Here is a 22108-nt window from a genome sequence, read left to right as displayed (position 1 = left end):
TCTTTTGCCTGCGCTTTTTCATAATTTTTTTTTCATTCTTTGCCAGTCCTATTTCATTCCATTGCCTGCACCTTTTCATAACTTATTATTTCATTGTTTGCCATGTTTAAGGTTAGGGTTGCACTTTAAAAAAATGAAACTCATTTCATTGCTTCTCTAAGCCTTTTCATAACTAGACACATTATTTGTTTGTAAATAATAAACATATGTATTCTCAAATTATTAGCTATAGTTTGACCTAATCAACCCCTGGCTTGTGATCTTTACATTTGTTTGTATTTGAGGCCATAATCTAACTTAATTGAGCAATAAACATGTAAATTGAGGCAACTAAAAGATCACATGTCTTATATTTTGATCCCATCATAACCAAACAAATACATAAGTTATGAAAAAGCACAGGCAAATGAATGAAATAAGACTGACAAAGAATGAAAAAAATTATGAAAAAGCGCAGGCAAAAGAATGAAATGATACTGGCAAAGAATGAAAAGAAAAGAAATAAAGTTGGCAAAGAATGAAAAAGTTATGAAAAAGCACAGGCAAAAGAATGAAATGCATTTCATTGCCAAGGAGAAATGAAAAATGTGGTGGGTAGGAATGAAATAGCTGCAAAGCAAGAATGAAATAGCCTAGGCATTTCATTTCATATTTCACTTGGGGGGATTGAAAAGGCTGTGCAGGCAAATGCCCAGGTTTTATCATAAAAGTGGTAGGCACTAGTGTGCCATTCCTCTGGAGTTCGCCACCAGGGTGGTGGTTCTTGAGAAGACGGGTTCCCGTCGTCTCCCCCTCCACCACTTCCTCCACCGCCTCTTCCACCGCCTCCTCCGCCGCCTCCTCCGCCGCCTCCTCCTCCGCCTCCTCCTCCGTTACCCCTAGGGGGAACGTACCAGGAGGCTGGGGGGTTCGATCCATTAGGATCCGGGTTAGGTCGTCTTCCATGGTCATCGTTGTTGCTGGAAGGAGGCGATCCTCCTGGGGGGGGACCGTCATTACGAGCGGTAGAGATTCCACGGTGGTTATTGCCGTCGCCGTTCGCTCTAGACGGCGATTGGACTCCCATAGGGTTGCTCCTCTGTCTGAATGTGTAGCTGGTCCATGACTTAGGGCTGGGTATGCGCGAAGTAAACGCTGCAGGTGCCCTAAGGTTGTCATTGTTAATGTCGGAGATCACGGTCGCTGGAGTGTTATTGGTGGTCGTAGTTTTTACAGAGGAAGTTCCTACTGCGGACACGCCAACCGCTCCTATTCCAGGTAGTCGTGTTACGGGGTGCTTTTTAGAAAGAAGAACCGATATAGATCCAGGGATAGGCGGTTCAGTAACGAACCTGACGCTCTGACCTTCACTTGCAGCGGGGTTTCGCGCAGATTCAGGTCCAGTAGTATGGGTGGTGGGCTCGCTTGAGATAGAGGATCCGGCTCTTAGCGATGGAAGGGCATTACAAGTCCGATGGATGGTGAATTCTTTGGGGACAGGCCTATCTTTATAGGCTCGATCGCGCAAATATGCAGCGATCTCCGCTAGGTCCTGGGGCATCTTGCTGAAGTAGTCTGGTCTTGCAAGCAACTTGCCGACCTCCTTCCTAGCAGACTCGCTGCCGAATGCGGATCGTAGGGACGGTCTAGTCGATTCATAAGAACTAATAGACATCTGATCAGAACCCGATCTATACATTTTCGTGAGGGCGTTGATTTGCAGCACCAAGTGTTTTGAGGCTATGGTGGTTCGATGTTGCAGAATCCGATACGTAGCCAGTATTTCGGTTCTACTCTTGCTAGAGGCTATGAGTCTTAAGAACGCGAACTGCTGATCAAGAACAAAGCGTTCTCTCTCGCGCTTGCGGAAGAAGTCCGCCAGGACTTGTAATACTTGGTCAACAGTTACAACAACTTGCGAGGCTTCCAAGAGTAGAGTACGTTCGATTCCGTAAGTGACATCTAGTCCAGTGTACTTCACTAGATCGTTTCTACTGACTTCGTATTCGGCGAACTTTCGGACTGCGGTACCTAGATTCTCCCATCGACAGTCCCTGGGGGTAGTATAGACTAACTCGATGGCACATCTCAGCCGATCGCAGTCGAGCTTCGTCCTGCCTGGGATTATCCCGTCGATGGCGCCGAGGGGTACGAGGGCGTCCTCATCCGCGGATGGGTCGAACATGCCGAACATTCGCTCCGACGACCGGATGATAGGTTCAGCCCATATGGGCAAGTTCCTGACTCCCTCTATGTCCCAGAAGATCGTTTTGTACTCAGTCTCCTCGAGCTCTGTAGAAGTTGCCATGGAAGCAGCACGCCGAGTTCCTCTACCTTTGGTATGACTAGAGGCGGACATATGCGCTTCGTCGTCGATGGTCTCTTTTCGGACAGCGGTTTGGAGGTTCAATAGCTCGTCTCTAAGAGCCAGGGCTGCGTCCGATGGTGCAGTTTGCGCTGTCTGACTGAAGGCTGCGAATTGATTCGCGCCTGAGGTCGAGGGCTTTTGAGTAGCTTTATTCGAGTTATTCGCGCTTCTGGGAGCAGCGGGGATTGCACTCGCGCTTTTATTAGCAGCGGGTTGTGTGCTCGCATTTCTATTCGCTATGGGAACGTGTTTCGCGCTTTGGGAAGCAGCGGGGAGTGAAGAGGATTCCCCTGGACCGACTTTGCCAGGTAGGTGGGGTCCAGTGAGCACTGGACCCGAAGATGGCATATGGCTGCCGCCGGAGGGGGTTGTTGAACTCATGGAGGAATAGGATGAGGGAGTTCGCTGGCAAGCACCCAGTTTAAGTAGGGTTGGCTGATGATCAGGGTATGGACAGGGTAAGAATTTCCCAGACAGGTTTGGAGTTAGGGTCGTCTTCACGCGGGAATTTCCTTCTTTTGGGGGAGGTTCCTCTTTGACCGAGTAGTTCAAAAGTAGTAGAGGTCGTAGGGCATAGCTCGTGTAATTTGGGAGAGGTGAATTAATGGAAGCGATTGTCGAATCGTCGGATTTGTAGGGGTTGACTGAACTACTCGTTGGTTGGGTGAACGACGCTAGAGTCACGGATGATGAAGATTCGTTGTCCGCGTCGCTACCTTCGAGAGCAGCAGGTGAACGCGCTAACGGAGGTTCGATAGGGTCGTTCGTTGCATTGTTACCCTCGAGAGCTGCGGGGAAGCGCGCTAACGAGGGTTTCGTAGGGTCCTTGGTGGACGTTCCATCCGTTCGAGGGCTTAGAGGGATGGAAAGCCTAGAAACTGTCGTTAGTAGACAGATAGAGTTGGTGGCGCTCACCTGTTGTGTTTCCTCTGTAGTTAGGCACTCCGGGACTTCATGTTGATGAAGTCCGCGGTGCCCCCACCATTGTGAAACTTGCTGATCGTTAAGGACTTCTTGATGAGTCCGCCGTCGCGTAACCATGGAGGAGAGCCAACGTGGTTGCCGAATGAGAGAGCGGTTAGCGGCTCCGACTAGCGAAGCCTCGAGTTGGTTTCCCTGTAACCCTGGGACAGGGGAGCTGTCACCCAGCACAGGGCTCTGGTATCCCGGAGGGGAGGCTCGAGGTCGCCTAACCATGTTAGATAAATATGACTCGCTCCACATATAAGTTTAGGTGGAAGTTTGCAAGTGCTTTATTTGTCTATCATAAAGCATTATAACAAGATACAAATAAGAGTAAATACGATGATACCATGTCACGCAAGAGAAGGTAGATGTTACTACGGTATCACAGATCTTGTCCGCTCCTAGCGTAACGTAGTAGCTGTGGAGATTAACGGCCTTTCCCAGCCATATCAGAGCGTTCATCGCATTTGTAGGATTAGTGACTTCAAGATTTCTCAATTGCTTCCAAGGAAGATCGGACGGCAGGGAATCGGATTTGATGTGATAGGGTCCTCGATGAGTATAGCTTTGCAAGGCAGGAGATCCACACAATGGTCTTTCACAGAAAACATATCTTTTGTTGTAATTGTTCGATTTGTTGTCGCAAATAATTTCAATGCTTTCCAAGATAGGAGCAATGAAGGTGTGAGGGAGGCAGATGTGTGTTGGTCGGAACCAAAAACCAAAGCCAAAAGAGACACGATGCCACTGGTGCGAGTGAGCGATAAGAAGTGGCAATACAGCTTTTATGGATGCAGGCTCGCAGTCATAGAGCCAGTCCCCTGTCACAGTCAAAGAAAGTGGCCAATTTTTAGATCGGTTGAGCCAGCTTGAGACTTTTGTATACGAGGGGGGGTTTGATATCGGTATGGTGGATTGGATGGGGTCGAAGATGATCTCAATGCAACTCCAAAGTTCTGGAGTAGATAGCGCGAGGTCGCTCCAGCGTTTGGACGTCAGACAGACAGCGGCTAATCCGATGTCGACTTCTCCTCTCTCCAGGTCCCGGTAGAATGACATGAATAGTGTTTGAAAGTCCGGTTCGGTCCGGTTTTTTGATGCCCAGGGGCGTTAACCGTAACTGTAACCGGTCTGCCTTTTCCCCAGAAGTCAAAAGACCAGACCGGACCGCAAAAAGACTGCAGACCGCGGTCTTTTGCGGTCTGTAGACCGGTTTCGGTCTGCATCGGTTTTAATCGGTTTATGACCGGTCTTTAGGCCAATATTTTAAAATTATGAATCGGTAGATTTATTAACATCTCTAATAGCTTCAAAACGAGCCCAAGAACATTAAATTCCATTAGGAATTGGTGCTTCTATAAAATAAGTCTGGTACATCTATTATTCCCAAAAGTAATTTACATTTTAATTCATATCTCTCTCGTTTTTTTTACCGAATCGTACGTTCTTGGGTGCGTTTTAAAGGGTATTTAAGGGGTTACAAAAGACCGGTCCAAACCGGTCAAGACCGGTCCAAACCAGTCAAGACCGGTTCACGTTAACCGGTTTTTTTGTGGTCTTTACATTTCAAAAATAAAAGACCGTAACCGCAGGTCCGGTCTTTTGCGGTCTTGGTCCGGTCTGGTTACGGTCTTTTTCCAGTCACGAGACCGGACTTCCAAACACTAGACATGAAGACTCGGATAAGGCCCAAAATTTCCGGAGGCAGGTCGTTTATGTTAGGCATTGCAGGTTGTGGCCAATGTTCTTGGACGAGCAGGCTACATGCTGTATATGATGGCACTGGTAAGCTGCAATGGATGAGGAAATTGGCTCAAAAAGAGGAGGGTGAGATTCGACTTCGTCCAGGATAACGGTGACAGTGACCTCACTGGACTAGATGTCGCCGGTGTATGGCAAGAAAATTACGAAGAACTAGCAGTTGACTAGTGGTGAAATGTGCAACAAGGTCAGAAGACTTGGAGCGCCGCCCCGCCATGGCTCATGGATGCCAGCTCTTCTGGCGATAGCTTGAATTTTCAATTTTTGTGGCCTTATGCGTATCAATGGGAAGTCAAATTACAGCTGTATGTTAAAAAAGACCATCGTCAGCCCTGACACACAGTTCCAGAGTGATGGTTTCTAACAAAGGGCAGAGAGGTCTTGGAGCTTCTTCACCTTGGAATGTGAGGAGGTTCATTATATTATTGTTGATTTGGTCAGTTTTTGACATATCCCAAGGTTTCAAGATTCTGAGGGTGGTGAGCTCAGTAAGGAGCATAAGACAATTGAGGAACTCGTCCGCAGGCATCTTGATTTCCGTAATTGTCAGGGTGGACAAATGGGAATGGGTCATCGAAAGGATTTGGAAAGGATATAAAAAAGAGTGCCACGGTCATGACACCATTCAGTGAAAATGATGGATAGATTTGTGAGGCTCCAGGCATCTAGGAATTTAAAGAATTCCTTCGGGCCGTCAGTGTCTACAACTACAAGGCTCAAGCAGCCAACCGAAGAGGTCACAGGTTTAGCTGAGAGTACATCACATCCCTCAATCCGTAGGGAGCAAGTCCGAAGATTGATCCCCTTCTCCAATATCATCAAAGCATCACTTGCAGTAGAAAACATTGTTATTGAACCCCCCACACAGTGCATCAATGATAACACTTTCCAAGATAGGAGCGAGGAAGTTGTCTGGGAGCTCGACGCCACCAAAGTACTGGCTAAAGCATAGAGAAATGTGATGCCATCGGTGTGAGTGAGCTACAAGAAGCTTTAGTTGATCTCTTGCCAACTTGTAGTAGATGAAGACTAAAGAAAGGGGTTGGTTTTTGGATCAACCGAGCCACTTCGAGACTTTTGAATGTGAGCTAACACTTGAGGCAGGGCCTAATAAATAATCAGGACAAATGTACCTCCTTAATTGTGGCCACTTGCAAAATAATGAAGCAAATGTGCATTCCGAAAACATTAATTCTCAAAATTAGAAAATGAAGAACAATAAGAACTTCAACCACATTTAATTTGCATATTTAAACAATGTCTTTGAGAAATAGTCTTGGTAGTCATGGCAACACCACTCAGCTGAAGAATATGTTAAAGAATAAAATAATGGAATTGGTCTGTCAATATGGCTGATGTTCTTATTGTTCAACAGTTTAAAATTTTGTTAATCAATGTTTTTGGCATACACAACAGCTTTATTATTCTAGGAGTGTTGACAATTATGGAGGTACCTTTGCCTAGATCAAACATTGGACCCTGTCTCAAGTGTAAAGTCATCACCCCCTGTGAAAACCACGGCGGTTTAGTTCGGATCACATATGTTTAAAAAGGATTTGTTCACAGTTATCTGTTCTAATCGGTTCATAACGAATTAAAATTAACTTGGCAAAACTCGTCCACATGAAAATACAAAAGTTGTCCATATTTTCTTCCACAGGACAACAAAAATCTTAGCGGATTTTGTAGGCACCATGCGCTAGTCATGCCACATCGAAATTGCGTAGCATCACATTTTCGATTCTGTCCAAGTCCTCTTTCACATGCACCTCTATCATGTGCATCTGGTCCATTGCATTCTGAAGTTTTCCGTTTCCATCTTCCTACCACTGCATCGCCACCCCCACACCCTCTGTACCCTCTTCCATCATCTCCCCTACAACTGTCGGTTTTTTAGAAGACTGAGTTTCTCGACCGCTTGCCGTTCCCTTCATCCAAAGTACCTGGCTGGGTACTTTGTATGACTGGTACAGCAACACTCCCCTCTGTCGGAATACGTAGGTGGAGTCCTATTTTACTATAACTTGGAGCACCTAATCTGAAACTTGCTAGGTCAATGTGATGTTGTCGCAAAACATATGCCGGTCTAGCTCTGCAACGAGTATTGGGTGGTGGTTGGGTCAGTGGGGTGTGGGGATAGGGCCTGGTGGTCTCGGGGTGTGATGTTGCAACCAGGGTGTAGCACTGTCATGGGGGGGCGGCTGGCTTCAGGCAGCCTTCTGTAGTTTCTTGTACTGCCTACTACTGTATATAGTACTGTATAATGCAACCTGCATTCATTCCAATGGCCCTAGTATTGAATATAGCACCATTCCATCAAAAATTTCTATCTTTCGTTCAACCGTAGAAAACCGATTTAATCAGTTGGCAACATTTTAATCTGCAAAGGAGCCCACCCCAACCGATATGAACATATTTTCATCGGATATAGTCTAAATCATCAGTTGACATCGGTTTAAATCTATTGAATTTTCGTTTGTCCGATCTGAGCAGATCCGAGCCAAACTAAACCGCCGTGGTTTTCACAGGGCGTCACCATTGATGATTTCGATGCACGACCAAAGTTCTGGAGTGGAGAATGTGAAGTCCTTCTAGAGTTTGCATGTCAGGCAAATGGCAGCCAATCCAATATTGACTTCTCCTTCATGTTTTGTCATATCGACATGCAATGACTCCAAAATGAGTCCAAAAATTTCCGGAGGAAGGTCATTTATATTTGGCATTGATGAATAATGTTGAATGAACGTTGAACTTGTCGGATGGGGACTTTTGACCAACCTCTATAACAGGATCAGGGCGCACAATGACAGGAAGGACTGGAGCCGGAGTGTAGGTTGATGAAGCTTGAAGTTGATGATTGGTTGATTTTTGAAGAGTTTTGTCTATCAGTTTTGTTTGTCTATGTATGCACATCTGTACAAGCTCAAAGCGGTCTCTTGTCTCCTTCAGCCCTTTCCATATGAACTTGGAACCTACGGTTGAGGAATCCACAACTTTGCAAGTGAGTGTGACCAGTTAACCACCCACTCTGGGGGTGTTAGGTTCTAACTCCTGGCCTAGCATCACTTTGGCCCAGGGTGGTCACTGGTCAGTGGCGCCCCTGCTTGGATGATATCATTTCATGTTCCCGTTATGGCAGGCATCCCCGTGTAGTGTGGGAATTGATGGAATGGGATCTTGAGGGAGTTGGAGTCTCGGACTTTTCCTCGCGGTGCCCCTGGTGCGAGCTGCTCTTGGAAGCCGAAGGCGTTGCCAATCCCTCTTGTCAAGCTACGTTCATTCGAGCACACGAGTAACATGATCAATCTTCCTACTCGTCACTTTGGCCGAAGATAGAAGCTTCCTCAGTTGCATCGCCTTTTTGGACATCCTTGCGCAGCTATCAAGCGCCCGTTTCTAGGCCTCCTGACTCAGAATCTCACAGGGCCATGAGGCAACGTGTAGATAACCTTCTCGGGCCTGCATGTGCCTCCCCACAATCACCACCAAAATGGCATCGTCGTTCATCGAGGACAAGTCTTTGAAAATGCTCAACCAAGTCCGATTCTCGGTGCGTCCCTTACATTCTGTGTTACGACCTTCCCTCTCACGTGCGCTGATTCCCGACCCCAGAAACACCAACAGGGCCCTTCCCTAAATGCATACTTTCACTTCCAGCGAAAGCAGTCAGATACGCCTGAACCCCATCTCCAACAGGCTTGGTTCCGATCCATGAAACTCGTTCTAGACGAAATCGACACCGCACTACGATGCGTACCGACTCACTTCCCGCTGAGCTTCCTAGACGTTGGGTGAGTCTATCTATCACGCAAATGTCGTCACCTTATGACATATACCAGTTGCTGCCCAGGAGGATTCTCATCGTACATCCTATCCAAGAACCCAAACGCCTACGGCGTCGGCCTCTCCCTTCCCGTCTCAAGCGGCGGGCACAGCTTCCTCCTCGAAGAAGACCTCCAACCCCGTCTCGAACTCCACCTAGCAGACATAACCACATACCAACTAGGCACATACCTATACCCAAACTTACGACCCCTCCCTTCAAGCCTCATAACCCACACATTCGACTTGGTCCTCCTGGACGGCCACCCCCTACGCGTAGCCGAGGCAGACGGGTTAGCGCCGCTCAACAACGTCAGCGACCGACTGCTCATATCCCAATTGATCATCGGGATACAAAGCGTCTCCCCATTCGGAACGATCGTGATCAAGCTTTCGAAACCCGAAAGGCCAATCACCGCGAAGATCCTCTACATCCTCGACTCGATCTCATGTGAACTATTGACCTGGAAACCCGTATGCATGCACGCGACCAGACCGACGTTTTATGCAGTCGCAAAAGGGGTCAGGTATACCCAGCGCCATGCGATGATCGTGCATGCGCTGAAGGAACTTTGGGTTCGATTGACGTTTGGTGGTGCCTATGGGACGACGTTGCCCAGGCGGATGACGCCTCTGGATTTCAATTCGATTGTGAGTCAGGAGGAGATGGTGGCGTATAAGCCGAGGTTGGTGAAGCTTAGCCAGCACCTTTGGGATGTGCAGAGGCAGAGCTTGGAGGGGTGGTATAAGGAGGAGGGGTTGGTCTCCTAAAACATTCGTCTTGCATCCATTTCTTTGCTATCTGTATTGTACATATCACTCTTGTCTTGTAACTCAGCCCCTGTAACATGTAGCATTTCACAACGTCTCATATGGTTTTCAGCTAATGCGAGTACAGCGTTCTGGATTATAAGTAATAGAGCAAGTTAAAAAAGTGAAAGAGCGAGCAAGGCAGTCAGAAAAACCCCACTCAAAACCTGAATGAATCCTTCCCCTTCTTCCCATCCCTATCATTTCTGTCCCGATCCATCTTTTGCTTTTTCTTCGCCATCTCCTTGGCCACCATATCCGAGAAATCTTCCCCTCTACTCCCAGCCCCAGGAACACCCGCGTTCCCCCTCGCATGCGCATCGTATTTCCTCCTCAGCTCATCCTCCGAAAGACCCTCCAGCTCACCGGCATCCAACGACACCTCCACACCATTCTTTCGCTAAAGTTCAGATTCACAGTCAAAGATGAGGTCAAAAAGAACAAACAAGCAAGGACTAACCTTAGTACCCCTTTCTTCCCCAAGAACCGGTATAGGCGCCCCAGAAACACCAGAAACGTCGTAGCCACGCTCGCTCCCCATCAACCCCCTCACCGACGTCTGCTTCTCCGGAACAACTTGGTACAGCGACCTGGGCCCAGACGACTCCACCGCCTCCGACACCGACCGCCCTTTCCTTAGCTCCAAGAAGTCGGGAGTCTCCAGGCCACCTGCGACCGTTGACACGACACTGGTCATGCCTGAAGGTGTTTCTAGACCTGATGGTGTCTGCAGCCCGTCGAACGGTGCTGGCTCGTTGGCTTCCTCTTCTTCTGATTCCTCCTCGCTCTCTTCTTCTTCCTCTTCTGTAAAGGTATGGTGGTGAGAATCAGAAGGAGAGTATCAACGAAGGTGATGGACGTGCCTTCTTCCGGTTCGAGCTCTCCCCATAGCTCCTTGTCGATAGGTTCCCCGACCTGAGTGAATGATGAGCACATGTACGTAGTAAATGGAGAACTCTTACGCCTGTATCTCCAGCTTTTGGAAGGACACCAAAGACATCACCGTACAGCGGACGATTGTACTCGTCCAAGGGTGGTTTTCCCCAACCACCTGGATGGAAACCCCACTGAGCGCTGGAGCAGAGCGTGAACAAGAGCAGTGGTGAAACGGTGCCAGCACTCACCCCTCAGGTATGGGCGCGTTGAGTCCTGGTATTCGTAGGGTAGGGTAACTTGGTGGTGGCCCGAACCGCTGCATGCTGATAAGCCAAGGAGGCGGTGCAAGTGGAGGAATTGAAAGAGCCTCCACAAGCTCAGGTGACAGGTCGCCCGGACGCTTCTCTTTCAAAGACGTCTCGAACTCTTTACCTTCATAGTACCTAGCAGAGGGTCAATAACGCATTTTACATCATCATTACCAAACCACTCACATCTCTCCAAAACCAGTCACAGGTGGTTTCGTCTGGAACTTGAAGAAGGCATCGTGTAGCTTCTGGTAGTCGATATCCACCTTGCCCATTTTCGGCTGCACCCGTTCCCTCGTCTTTGCTTTCAAACTCATATTCGCCTCTTTCTCTTTCACAGCATCCCGCATCGTCGCGATACCCGTGTCGGCGATGTACGCAGGGAGCTGGAACGGCGGCTTCTCAATACCCCTCTTGCCTTGCAAATAATCACGTTTAGCGCTCCAGTGAATCGGGATGGGCACGGTGTTGCGGTAGGACTTGAGGTGGAGGAGGAGACGCGGGTCGGCGGCTGTGACGTCTGTCCATTCGACAACTTCAGGTTTCTTGACGAGCTGCTTGAGTTCCGCAACGGTCAACCGCGCCAACTTGCGCGCCTTCTTCTTTGACAGGGGTTTCTTTTCAGTGTCCGAGTCGTCTTCTGACGCCATGTCGTCGTCCGAGTAGATAACCTCGCCCTTGGTTGGCCCGCTGTCTTTTCCCTGATGCAGCCACTTGAATAAAAAGGCACGAATGCATCAAAAGTTGGGTAACGCACTGAAGTCTCATCAGGGGGGAGCTGGAAGCGAGCAAATACGTCGGAGAATGCTTCGAGCCCAGCGTCGTTGAGATCCAACTGCTCAGATACGTACTCGGTATAAGATGACTGTTCGAACCTCCTCTCTTCATTTACCACCCCATTTTGTTGGCTTTCTTCGCCGTTTTGCTGGCCGCATTAAGAAACTTCAGCGAGGCCGCCGTTTGAAATGAACCAGAGCACACACCGTTGACGCCTTCTTTTGCTTCAGCTTCAACCGTCGAAGCTGATTTTTGGACTTTATAGGTTTCCCGTTAATATTTTTGTTTGCATGTTCGTCGATTCCATTGACTTGTGGCGCGGCTTGAGCCTGTGCTACCATTGTCCGGGTTCTGGTCAGTTGAGGAAGGAGGAGAGGGCTATTTATTACGTAATTTAATTTATCGGCCTTAGCACATCTCGGCCTAACCACGCAAGCTGAGACTCGTTACCCACATTTTAACATCGAACATGGCCATCGTTGAGCTCCAGATGCCAATCCATGGTGAATGGCAACCTGCGCTATCCATTCCTGTTGAGACCTGTCAGCGCTTCTCACTGCACCCTCTTAGCTGGTTGCGGTATGTCGGGTTTACAATCTATGGCACTGAAGGCCACATCTCTCGGTCCACCACTGGCCCAGTGGTCCAATATTCTGAGGTTATATACAGGCTGGTGTTTATTACTACATACCCGACTCGCAAGGCAAGTCATATTTAGGCATCCATTGTCCAAGGACCTCTCAATGTTCAATATTCAATGCCCATTCAATGTCAGATCCAATTCTGCTTGACCCTGATTTGATGGCCAACAGGACTTCAAAGTCATCAACTATCTCCACTCACCGGGGCGATTTCATCCAGAGGGTGACTGACCGTGATGGAATTTGTCTCATAACTGGTGTGACAGAAAACTTTCAGGCATGTCATATCCTTCCTCATGCAAAGGGAAGCCAGGTGTGTTTTTCTATTTCTCATTCCAGGCCCAGTACATGAATAGTCTTGCCAATCATAGAAATGAAGTTTTGGATCCACCCTTGGATGACATCAATGATCCACGTAATGGCATCCTACTTGCGACACACCTACATGAACCATTTGGGAATTCTAATGTTGCTTTTTTGCATGTTAGTTATTTTTCCCAATTGTTTTTCATGTCACTGAACTAATTTGTAGACCCCCAATTTTGCAATGTCTGTTAATGATGTGGATGTTGCCATACAACCCAATGCCCAACATCTAGTGTTTGAAAGTCCGGTCCAGTCTGGTTTTTTGGTGCTCAGTGCCTTAGACCATAACTGTAACCGGTCTTCCCAATTCAAAAAACTTCAAAAAACAGGACCGAACCACAAGAGACTGGTCTTTTGCGGTTATGAGACCAGTTTTGACCGGTTCTGGTCTTAACCGGTTTGCGACTGGTCTAAACCGGTCTTTGTAGGGGTCAGGTGGCCAAGAAACAACAATATACTAAATATTTCAATGTACAAGGGAGGGGGTCACTGTACACGACTTGGTAACAATGCACACAGGTAACTATGGATGTCTTCACATCCAACTTGACCATTCGTTGACACACCAGGTCCTTGTCAACATATGCCATCTGTCCATGTACCGTCATCGTTCTTCTGTTATGTCGCCATCAACATACGCCATCTGTGTCGTTCATCCATGTATCGTCGTTCCCGTTGTCCATCTGTGTGTAAACGTCGTCGTTCATGGGTTACTGGTTGACATTTTATCGATGGCAACGTGACCCCTGCTTCTCATGTCAAAAAAGGAGAGGGGGAAGGGGGTAACAGTTGCTCACCTGGATCGACGTCAACTGATGTGGTCATCTCTGGCTGCTACCTGCCATTTGTGGGTGTTGTCGTAGTGCCAAATCATCGTTGAAATGGTGTGGACTCAACGATTCAGTTGGTGATGTGGTGGCCACGTTGTCATCACCATTAGCGTGTGCAGGCGTTGTTGTTGGGTGTCGTCGTCATCGAAATGATGTGGGCTCATTGATTCAGTTGGTGACGTGGGTGGCCATGTCGTCATCACCGTTAGCATGTGCAGAGATGGTTAGAGTGGTCGAACAGGGAGGGGGTGGTTGTGGTTGCAGCCATATCGCTGTAACAACATGCCCTGATCTTTGTGTGAATAAAGGTGAGAGGGAGAGCAGTCACATTGCTCACCTCCAGTAATGTAGATAGTGACGACATGAGTCGTTGTTGTCACTATCTGGACAATGTGGGACATCCGTTGACGTGCCATGTTGTCGCCGTCCATTGTTGTCGTTCATCCGTTGGGTGGTGATGTGGCCTTGCCAAGTTGTCATCATTTTCTGCGTAGTTGGCGGCAGTTGAAGGATGATTGTGAGAGGTGGTGGTTGGTGGTGGCAATGGTGACGGATTGGAGGTGGTCGCAGGGATGGTGGTGATGAGCACGCGCTTATCCTAGGCACGTGAACCCGAATTTCCGAACGAATTTCCGAATATTCTACCAACTTTGCGAATCTTACTCCACACGCGTCCCCTCCTGCCTATATTCGATTCAACAACACGTTCAGACGTCTTCACCAACTTTAGGATGTTCCATTCACGTGTTTCCACACACACCCCAAATATTCTATCATGTGTACACGCTTTAAATCCGAACTTCCGAATATTCAACAGCTTTGCGAGGATTTCGACAACATCTCCACACACATGTTCACAAGACATTCGCAGACTCATCAACAATTACCCTTTCGCTTTCTCGCCACTTCAGATGTATCTTCACACATGCCCGAATAGTTGTATTGCGAAAGAATGCGCACAGGCACATACTCCGGCATTCATCCATTCCCATCAATCCGGTCTTATTGTTTGCACATGTGGAGTTTAGCTTTAACCTAGGATCAATCACCATGCACAGCCAGTCTTTGCTTCCATTTTCTGAATATATTGGTGCCTTTCCACCCCTTACTTATTCTTCTTTTATTTTATATTCATTTTTTTACTTCTTTTGCATTTCTCTGATTTTGCTCTTACGATCTTCATGTTTCATGTTTCGGAACTTCTTATCTTTGTTTCTATCTTTCACATTTCCTTTTTTTGAATATTTTTGAATATTTGTACATTCATGTATTTGTAGTATCATAGTACTTCGAAATAACAAGTTGTACTTCACCCCTCGATTCGCATCTTGTTCCAGCTGATAATCGTTTCAGCACTTCATTATACTCGTTGCCATTGTCCTGCACACTGTGTGCACTTGTCAACCTTCGCATTATTCGTTTTCCGATTATTCCCTCCACTCACATTGTCCCTAACATCCTCATACTCCCCACACACCTTCGGATGCACTCCCACACATTAGGAGTTGTGTCTACATCACCTTTCCTGTTTTGAGAAGCCCAGAGAACTCCGTCTCGTGTCTTTCAGAGCCACTCGAAGCAACACTAACCATTTCCAAAGGTTTTGTATTTGGTGTGTTTTGGATTTTCCATACACATCTACTGCGTTGCAGGCATATCAGTGGTGTGGTGGTGGTTGAGAAGAAAATACTTTGTTTGTTGATGAACGTTACTATTTGGTTCTCATCAAAAACATATGAGGTTCAATCTATTCTAAGTTTGGCCCTCAAGACTCGAGCACGAAAGACCGGTCTTTGACCAGTTAATTCAGTTTTTGCTCAGTCTTGAATTATTGAAAGTCGTAGAGGACTGTAGACCGAACTGTGGTTACAGTCTTTGTCAGTCCTATTAATTTCCAGTCTTGATCGGTCATGGTCTGGTCTGGTCATGGTCTTTTTCCAGTCCTGTGACCGGACTTTCAAACACTACCAACATCTGGGCTTCGTTCCATGGCTTGCAGTCAATTGCCTCACATTGCATCACTTCAATGCTGATCATGTCACCATACTCATAGCACCTTACAACTCAGATGCAAGGCAATATCTGGGCCATGCTGACTGGCCACCACCTCTTCTCTTTGACATTGCCTATGGTTGTGCTGCCCTTAACACCTGGGGGGTGCCTCAATTTGTGAACTTGGCCTGACAACACACCAGGCATATTTACTATGATGATCAGAAACTTCACCAGCATAAGCTTGAACATGATGCATGGGCTGCCAGATGAGAGAAGAAAAAAAAGGATGTGCAGGCCACAGGCTCTCAGGCCCCTGACTTTGCTAACATAATCTTAGGGTTATGGATGTGCAATGCAAGAAAGGCTCAGCGTCAAGCACATGCAATGAAGGCAGAAAAGACCCAGGAGAAAGTCCAAACATGGCTTGATTCTACAAAAGATTAGTCTACAACATCAGCAGAATGGTACTATAATCATTTCTTATTTTGCCAAGGTTGGAGCATTTGCCATCTGCTGAAAAAGACTGATTTCAGGCTGTCAGTGGTAGCAGAAGACTTGAATAACACCTGGACCCTGACATTTGAGCACAATTTTTCAATGGATGCCTCCAAATCTGGAGAGAGAAAAAATTGTATTTATGCTCATATATTTTACAAGGCAAGAGACTGTAAATCATTCAGTGTTGACTACATCTCCTGAATTTTCTATCTGCATGATGCACTCAATTTTTTACCAAAATGTGAGCAACAGGGCTGAGGGATAGCGAAACTCATAAATTGGAATGTAGAGATGTACACAAAGAAAGAACAGATACATCCATATAGTGTAATGTGTGAGCAGATAGATAGTCTATGGAAAGCATAGAGGGAAATAGTGCTATACTACACACAGCAGCTGGGGGCATGACACTTGCCATATTATATGCCATATGCATTATGGATGACCTGTGCCTGTAAAAAATATTTAAATCAAGGACATTTATTGCACTTTTCAATAATGATGTCATTTCATTTTTTTTAAAAAAAAAAAAAAAGAAATTGAAGTCAACCAGCAATGAACACAATGCTCAGCATCACAGATCATAACATTAGAGGCCCCACCCAGCTCTTGAAACTTTTTCTTTCTTTCAAAGTGACATCATTTTTGAAAATTGCAATGACTTGAAATTACAACTCTTCACTTATGCATCCAAGCCAAATCCCTGCAGTGTGTGGGGGGGCACACAAGCTGAAGATTTGGCAAAGTGCCTGTATTTGTTTACAACATGGCTGTTTGCAGCAGGGGATTCAGCAGTGATAACAGAGCTCAATAAGATGGCCCAGCTGTGATCAATAGTTATCTTACCTGCACAAATTTTCATTTCTGCTTCTGGTACATACTCTGCCTATAACTGACCATCCTCTAAAGAAATTTGTAAAGAAGTTTCAAATAATTTTGCAGTCTGAAAAAATGTAAAATTATTATAATTTTTCTTTATATAATACAACAGTTTACAATTCTTCAGACATTGTTACATTGTTACTGCAAAATTATTTGAAATTTCTTTACAATAATTTGCTTCAAGTTAATGTGGCTTGAACTGATCTAAGCAACATGTACTTGTATGGATTTGGGTGTATTATTAATCAAAGTTCCTGATATAGTATGAAGACCCTGACATAGGAATTGGTACATGTCAGAGGTAGTTGTGTTAATGGGATGTGCAGATGGGAGCCCCCTGGTCAAAACCAAATAATGAACAATAACATCTACTGAATGCCCTGACAATGTACTGGTAAAATGGCAATTTTACTCAGAGAAACCCCTGTAAATTACTAAATGTGATTAGAATGTCCCACCTTGACCAGCTGTGACACTCACAGCAGCATCTGAGAAAGTGGATTAGTGTATAATCAATGAAAAAAAAAAATTGTTCAGAGATATAAATAATGTGTGATGGAACAAGCATGTTTAACATGAATCACTTTCTTTTTGATAAGTTTATCTCAACAGTTCATTACAGAGCTCTCTACAACTACTGAGGAAACCAACTTGAGGGTCTTCACACCAAGTGAATTGCATGACATAATAAAGAAGATAGGAGTTGCAAAAGTCTAAGGAGCACACACTTCTTGACATTCTTTGGAAGTAAAGAGAGTAATCATAGAACTAGAGAAGAATTGATGAAAAGCCAGTTTCTTTCAAATTCAACAAAGCTATAGGGCCCTCCCAGTGCATTTACATGTGCTCCCTTCTCTATCAGTATCTGTGTAATTGCCTCATGGCCTTTATATGATGCTGCCTGGAGTGCATTTTCATACTGTCCTCCCTGTGCATTTACATCAGCTCCCTTCTCTATGAGCAGCTTTGTAATGGCCTCATGGCCTGCAAATGATGCTGCCTGGAGCACATTTCCATAGTATCCTCCCTTTGCATTTACATCTGCTCCCTTCTCTATCAGAAGCTGTGCAATTGCCTCATGACCTTCATATGATGCTGCCTGGAGTGCATTTTCATACTGTCCTCCTTGTGCATTTACATCTGCCCTCTTCTCTATGATCAGCTTTATAAGTGCCTCATGGCCTCCACGTGATGCTGTGTGATGTGCATTTCCATAGTATCCTCCCTGTGCACTTAAATCTGCTCCCTCCTCTATCAAGAGCCTTGCAATTGCTACATTCCTCTTATATAATGCTGCAAAAAGTGCATTTCCATAAGCTCCTTCCAATGCATTTACATCTGCTCCCTTCTCTATCAGCAGCTTTGCAATTGCCTCATGACCTTCATATGATGCTACATAAAGTGCACTTCCATAGTGTCCTTTTTGTGCATTTATGTCTGCTCCCTTCTTTATCAGCAGTGTTGCAATTGTCATATAGTTTCCATTTACTGCTGCCAAAAGTGCATATTGTCCTCCCTGTTCATTCACATCTGCTCCCTTCTCAATCAGCAACTGCATGATTGCATCATGGCCTTGATGTGATGCTGCATAAAGTGCACTTCCATGTCCTCCCTGTGCATTAACATCTGCTCCTTTCTCTATGAGCAGCTTTGCAATTTCTGTATGGTTTGCATATAATGCTGCACAAAGTGCATTTCCATAGTGTCCTTCTTGCACATTTACATCTGCTCCTTCATCTATAACCAGCTTTACAATTGCCTCATGACCTCCATATGATGCTGCATCAGGAAAAACCCCATTTGCTTATCTGTAGTCATAAGCTGGAATGTGTCAGAATATGCAAAAAATCTGTCAATATAAGTTGCAAGTAAGTGCCATAAGGCAAATCAGCCCAATCAGCTAAGTGTCCAAAATATTGGAGCTGATTCTTCACTGATCACAACTTATTCATTCTAATCCATTGTGTATCTGCTCAGAATAAGTGCATGATTTGCAAAAATAAGTCTTTGATTTCACTCAAGTTTATATCAGATGCTTTAAAAGAACTCCATATATTGGTGTATAATGAAACAAAATACAGATACTACTAGTGTACAACATAATAAGAAACGAGGATAAGAAAGGCATAATTTCCAGAGTCAGTGACAGCCTTTTGGGATGAACAATAGAACATTGTGATGGGGGCAAAGTCCATGAGTATTACACAGATGGATGATCTGCAGCAATTGGTGAACATGGAGCTGCATCAGGGTGAGAGGACGGCGAATGTGAATTAAGGAGGACGAAAGTATGCACTGCTGGAGATGAGGGGCCATGAGTATGGTGAACACGGATGATGAAAGCACTCACCAACAAGTAGTGTTTTAAAGTCCAGTTAAGTCCAGTTTTTTACCTCAAAACAAGGCAACTGGCAACCGCAACCAGTCTAGACTGATCCAGATATTAAGGGACCGCAACCAGACCATTTTAGACCAGTCCTAATCGGTCCACAACACAAAAAAGACCAGTCCAGACCAGTTGCAACCAGTCTTTTGTTGTAAAATTTATTACACCACAGAAACTAAATCTTACCTCACATACATTGCATGTGTAGATAGATAATTTAATTCTCTGTAGACTGATTAAAAGCTTAAGCAATTCCGTCAAGATTTGACTGAGATAGGGCGAAAACAGAGAGGACATACATTCAAATTGCATGTATAAAAATGTTTTTGGCCATATCTCAACCAATTCTTAACCGTCATTGATGGTTCAGGGACCAAAAATTAAGTAAAATGTGCACAAGTAAGGTACAACACATGGTGGGACAAAAGACTGGTTGTGACTGGTCTAAACTGGTCTTTTTCGGTTTTTATATATTTACAAAAACATAGCAACTGGCAACTGGACTGACCACAAATATGGGCAACTGCAAGAGGAAAAAGACCGGACCGTGGTTCAGTCCAGTTCAGTCCTATGTATATTTTCAGTCCTGTAGACTGGACCTGCAAACACTACCAACAAGAGACAAGGTGAGAAACGGGGTTGTGAGTAGTGTTTACAGGTCCAGTCCATAGGACCGAAAAAAACCGGTGGACCAAACTGAACCGGACCATGGTCCAGTCTTTTTTTCAGTTGCAGTTGCCCAAATTTGGGGTTGGTCCAGTTGCTGGTTGCCTCATTTCAAAAATCTTTTAAAACTGTTCAAAGACCGGTTTAAATCGGTTTCAACTGGTTAAACGGTCACGTGTCTTGCATAGCCTTGGAACCACGTCTATTACCTTTAATTGGGTTTTTAGTTCATCAAAAACGGTTAAGAACTGAGAAAGATATAACTAAATCCATTTTGGCACAAATACTTGTTTGTGCAACTTGTACCAGAATGACTTAATTCTAACTCACTCAAACTTTCATCATTTTGCTTGATTCAATTTTTGGATATTGACATTTTAAGTATGAAAATATACTCACCATCTATCAATATATGGTATGCATCAAATAATTTACAGTTGCTGCATTACATTTTGCCCAAGTCTTTAGGAGATGTAATTCGGTTTCAGTCATAGCTATGTCAAACCTTCATTAAATTTCTTAAGAATTGGTGGAATGATGGGTATTTATATGTTATACTATGATATATAACCAGTTTCTTTTTTAGAGTAATAATAATTGAGATACAAATGGTTTATATTGGTATGACACATTTTATGCAAAAAGACCCGTCTGAATCAGTTTGAATGCAGTCCATGGACTGCAAAAGACCGGTCCTAGGTGGTCCAGTTCGGTTCCCTCGATATCTGGGTCGGTTCCCTCGATATCTGGGTCGGTCCTAGACCAGTTGCGGTCTGCAGTTGCCTGTTTTCAGGGCAAAAAATCGGACTGAACCAGACCTGCAAACACTAGTTGTGAGTAAGGCAAACAGATAAGGGAGGATGAAAGCACACCCACTAGCATTGAGGAGACAAAGGGGTGTGTGAGGGATGGAGGATGAAAGCACACACCAACTAAAGGCAAGGAGAGAAAGCGGGGTGAGTATGGCAAACATGGATGGAAACACATACTTGCTAGAGATGAGCTGAAGCGGTGTGTGTGAGTATGGCAAACACGGATGTGAGAGGAAGAAAGCATGCACTGCCTGCATACAAGGAGGCAAAAGGGGGTGTGAGTATGGCAAACGTGGATGATGGAGTAGCACACACTTCCTAAAGACGAGGGGGGTGAGCAGTGGCTCAGGAATAGGGGTGGTTGGTTGTTCATCGTCTGTCGTGGTCATCTGACATTCATTGTTCGTCCTTGTCCATCATGGTTGTCTTCATCATGGTGGTGGTGGTCCATCATGGTTGTCATCTGTTGTGGTCATGGTCGCATCGTGATAGTCCGGCGTTGTGGTCGTTGTGTGGTAATAGTCACATTGTCGTTGTGGTTTGTCTTGCTGAGTCTGGGAGGCGAGCTGCCATAAATTGGGTGTTGGCTCTCAGTGTTGAGCTGCTATAGTGAATCCGGAATGTTGAGATGTGCCATTTGAACGAGATGGGGCAGGAGGGAGGAAACTTGCCATTGGGACGATGTGGTGGGAAGGAAGAACAGTGGGAAGAAAGAGTGGTGGGAAAGGAATGATTCATTCAACATGATCACATGATGTCAGAGTTCCAACAGACTTAGGAATAATTTGTTGCAACTCTCTCAATGCCATCACCAAATCCCCACCATCTGCATTTACTTACAATGTCCCATCGACCTCCCCTCCACACCAATCAGGCCACTGTGCCCCAGACAGAAGACTGCCACTGTCCCGCATGACGTTGCACACATCGCTGATGTTGGCCATCTCTTGCCACCAGAGCCTAGCATTGGGACGCATAACCTCAAGCCTCCGGATGACCTCCTTGAACAGTTCACAGCATGGAAGGCTATTGTTAGGCAGCTTACTGCTTGGTTTGAGGTACATTTAACTTGTTCCTTGTAGTTTGATAGAGATCTCATGTTATGTGCAGTGTATCGCAGAAATCAAGAATAACACAGCAAGGGACATGATGAAGCTCACTGGTGTCATTCAAGTCCCTTTCCAAGCTCGCAACCAGTTCCTTGGTTAAGGAGGACTTCAGTTATGTTGTATCATTTGTTCTATTCATCATATTCCTCATCCACGGCACAGGTCATCTTCTACACCATCCAAGACCACTCACACATCGTCGCTGACCACCATGCCAACCTCAGCCGCATGTGGCGAAGGAGTGCGAAGGCTTGGA

General features: G+C 45.6%; 5 protein-coding genes across 5 annotated transcripts; 3 read left to right on the top strand and 2 right to left on the bottom strand.

Annotated features, from left to right (window-relative positions):
• Positions 1-646: 646 nt before the first annotated feature.
• Positions 647-3544, bottom strand: LACBIDRAFT_328824 (uncharacterized protein; the record flags this gene model as incomplete). Its single annotated transcript, XM_001882782.1, has 1 exon — positions 647-3544. The coding sequence occupies one exon, from the start codon at positions 3542-3544 to the stop codon at positions 647-649; it is 2898 nt and encodes a 965-aa protein (XP_001882817.1).
• A 5020-nt stretch (positions 3545-8564) lies between these two features.
• On the top strand, positions 8565-9667 carry LACBIDRAFT_300135 (uncharacterized protein; the record flags this gene model as incomplete). The annotated part of the gene is made up of 3 exons (XM_001882911.1): positions 8565-8624; positions 8687-8865; positions 8914-9667. 3 exons carry the CDS (start codon positions 8565-8567, stop codon positions 9665-9667), a joined length of 993 nt encoding a protein of 330 aa, XP_001882946.1.
• Positions 9668-9866: 199 nt separating this feature from the next.
• LACBIDRAFT_157663 (uncharacterized protein) lies at positions 9867-11728 on the bottom strand (the record flags this gene model as incomplete). The annotated part of the gene is made up of 7 exons (XM_001882781.2): positions 9867-10106; positions 10167-10505; positions 10553-10621; positions 10669-10780; positions 10831-11025; positions 11077-11591; positions 11648-11728. Coding segments are annotated over 7 exons (1551 nt in total), but the record flags the coding sequence as incomplete, so codon positions are not given.
• Positions 11729-12167: 439 nt separating this feature from the next.
• On the top strand, positions 12168-12685 carry LACBIDRAFT_300133 (uncharacterized protein; the record flags this gene model as incomplete). The annotated part of the gene is made up of 3 exons (XM_001882910.1): positions 12168-12370; positions 12480-12621; positions 12680-12685. The coding sequence occupies 3 exons, from the start codon at positions 12168-12170 to the stop codon at positions 12683-12685; spliced, it is 351 nt and encodes a 116-aa protein (XP_001882945.1).
• An 8860-nt stretch (positions 12686-21545) lies between these two features.
• On the top strand, positions 21546-21952 carry LACBIDRAFT_300130 (uncharacterized protein; the record flags this gene model as incomplete). Its single annotated transcript, XM_001882909.1, has 3 exons — positions 21546-21571; positions 21618-21801; positions 21854-21952. The coding sequence occupies 3 exons, from the start codon at positions 21546-21548 to the stop codon at positions 21950-21952; spliced, it is 309 nt and encodes a 102-aa protein (XP_001882944.1).
• Positions 21953-22108: the final 156 nt, after the last annotated feature.

This window comes from Laccaria bicolor, genomic scaffold, assembly GCF_000143565.1.
Source record: "Laccaria bicolor S238N-H82 LACBIscaffold_18 genomic scaffold, whole genome shotgun sequence".
Taxonomy (NCBI): domain Eukaryota; kingdom Fungi; phylum Basidiomycota; class Agaricomycetes; order Agaricales; family Hydnangiaceae; genus Laccaria; species Laccaria bicolor.
This window is presented reverse-complemented; position numbering and strand designations above follow the sequence as displayed.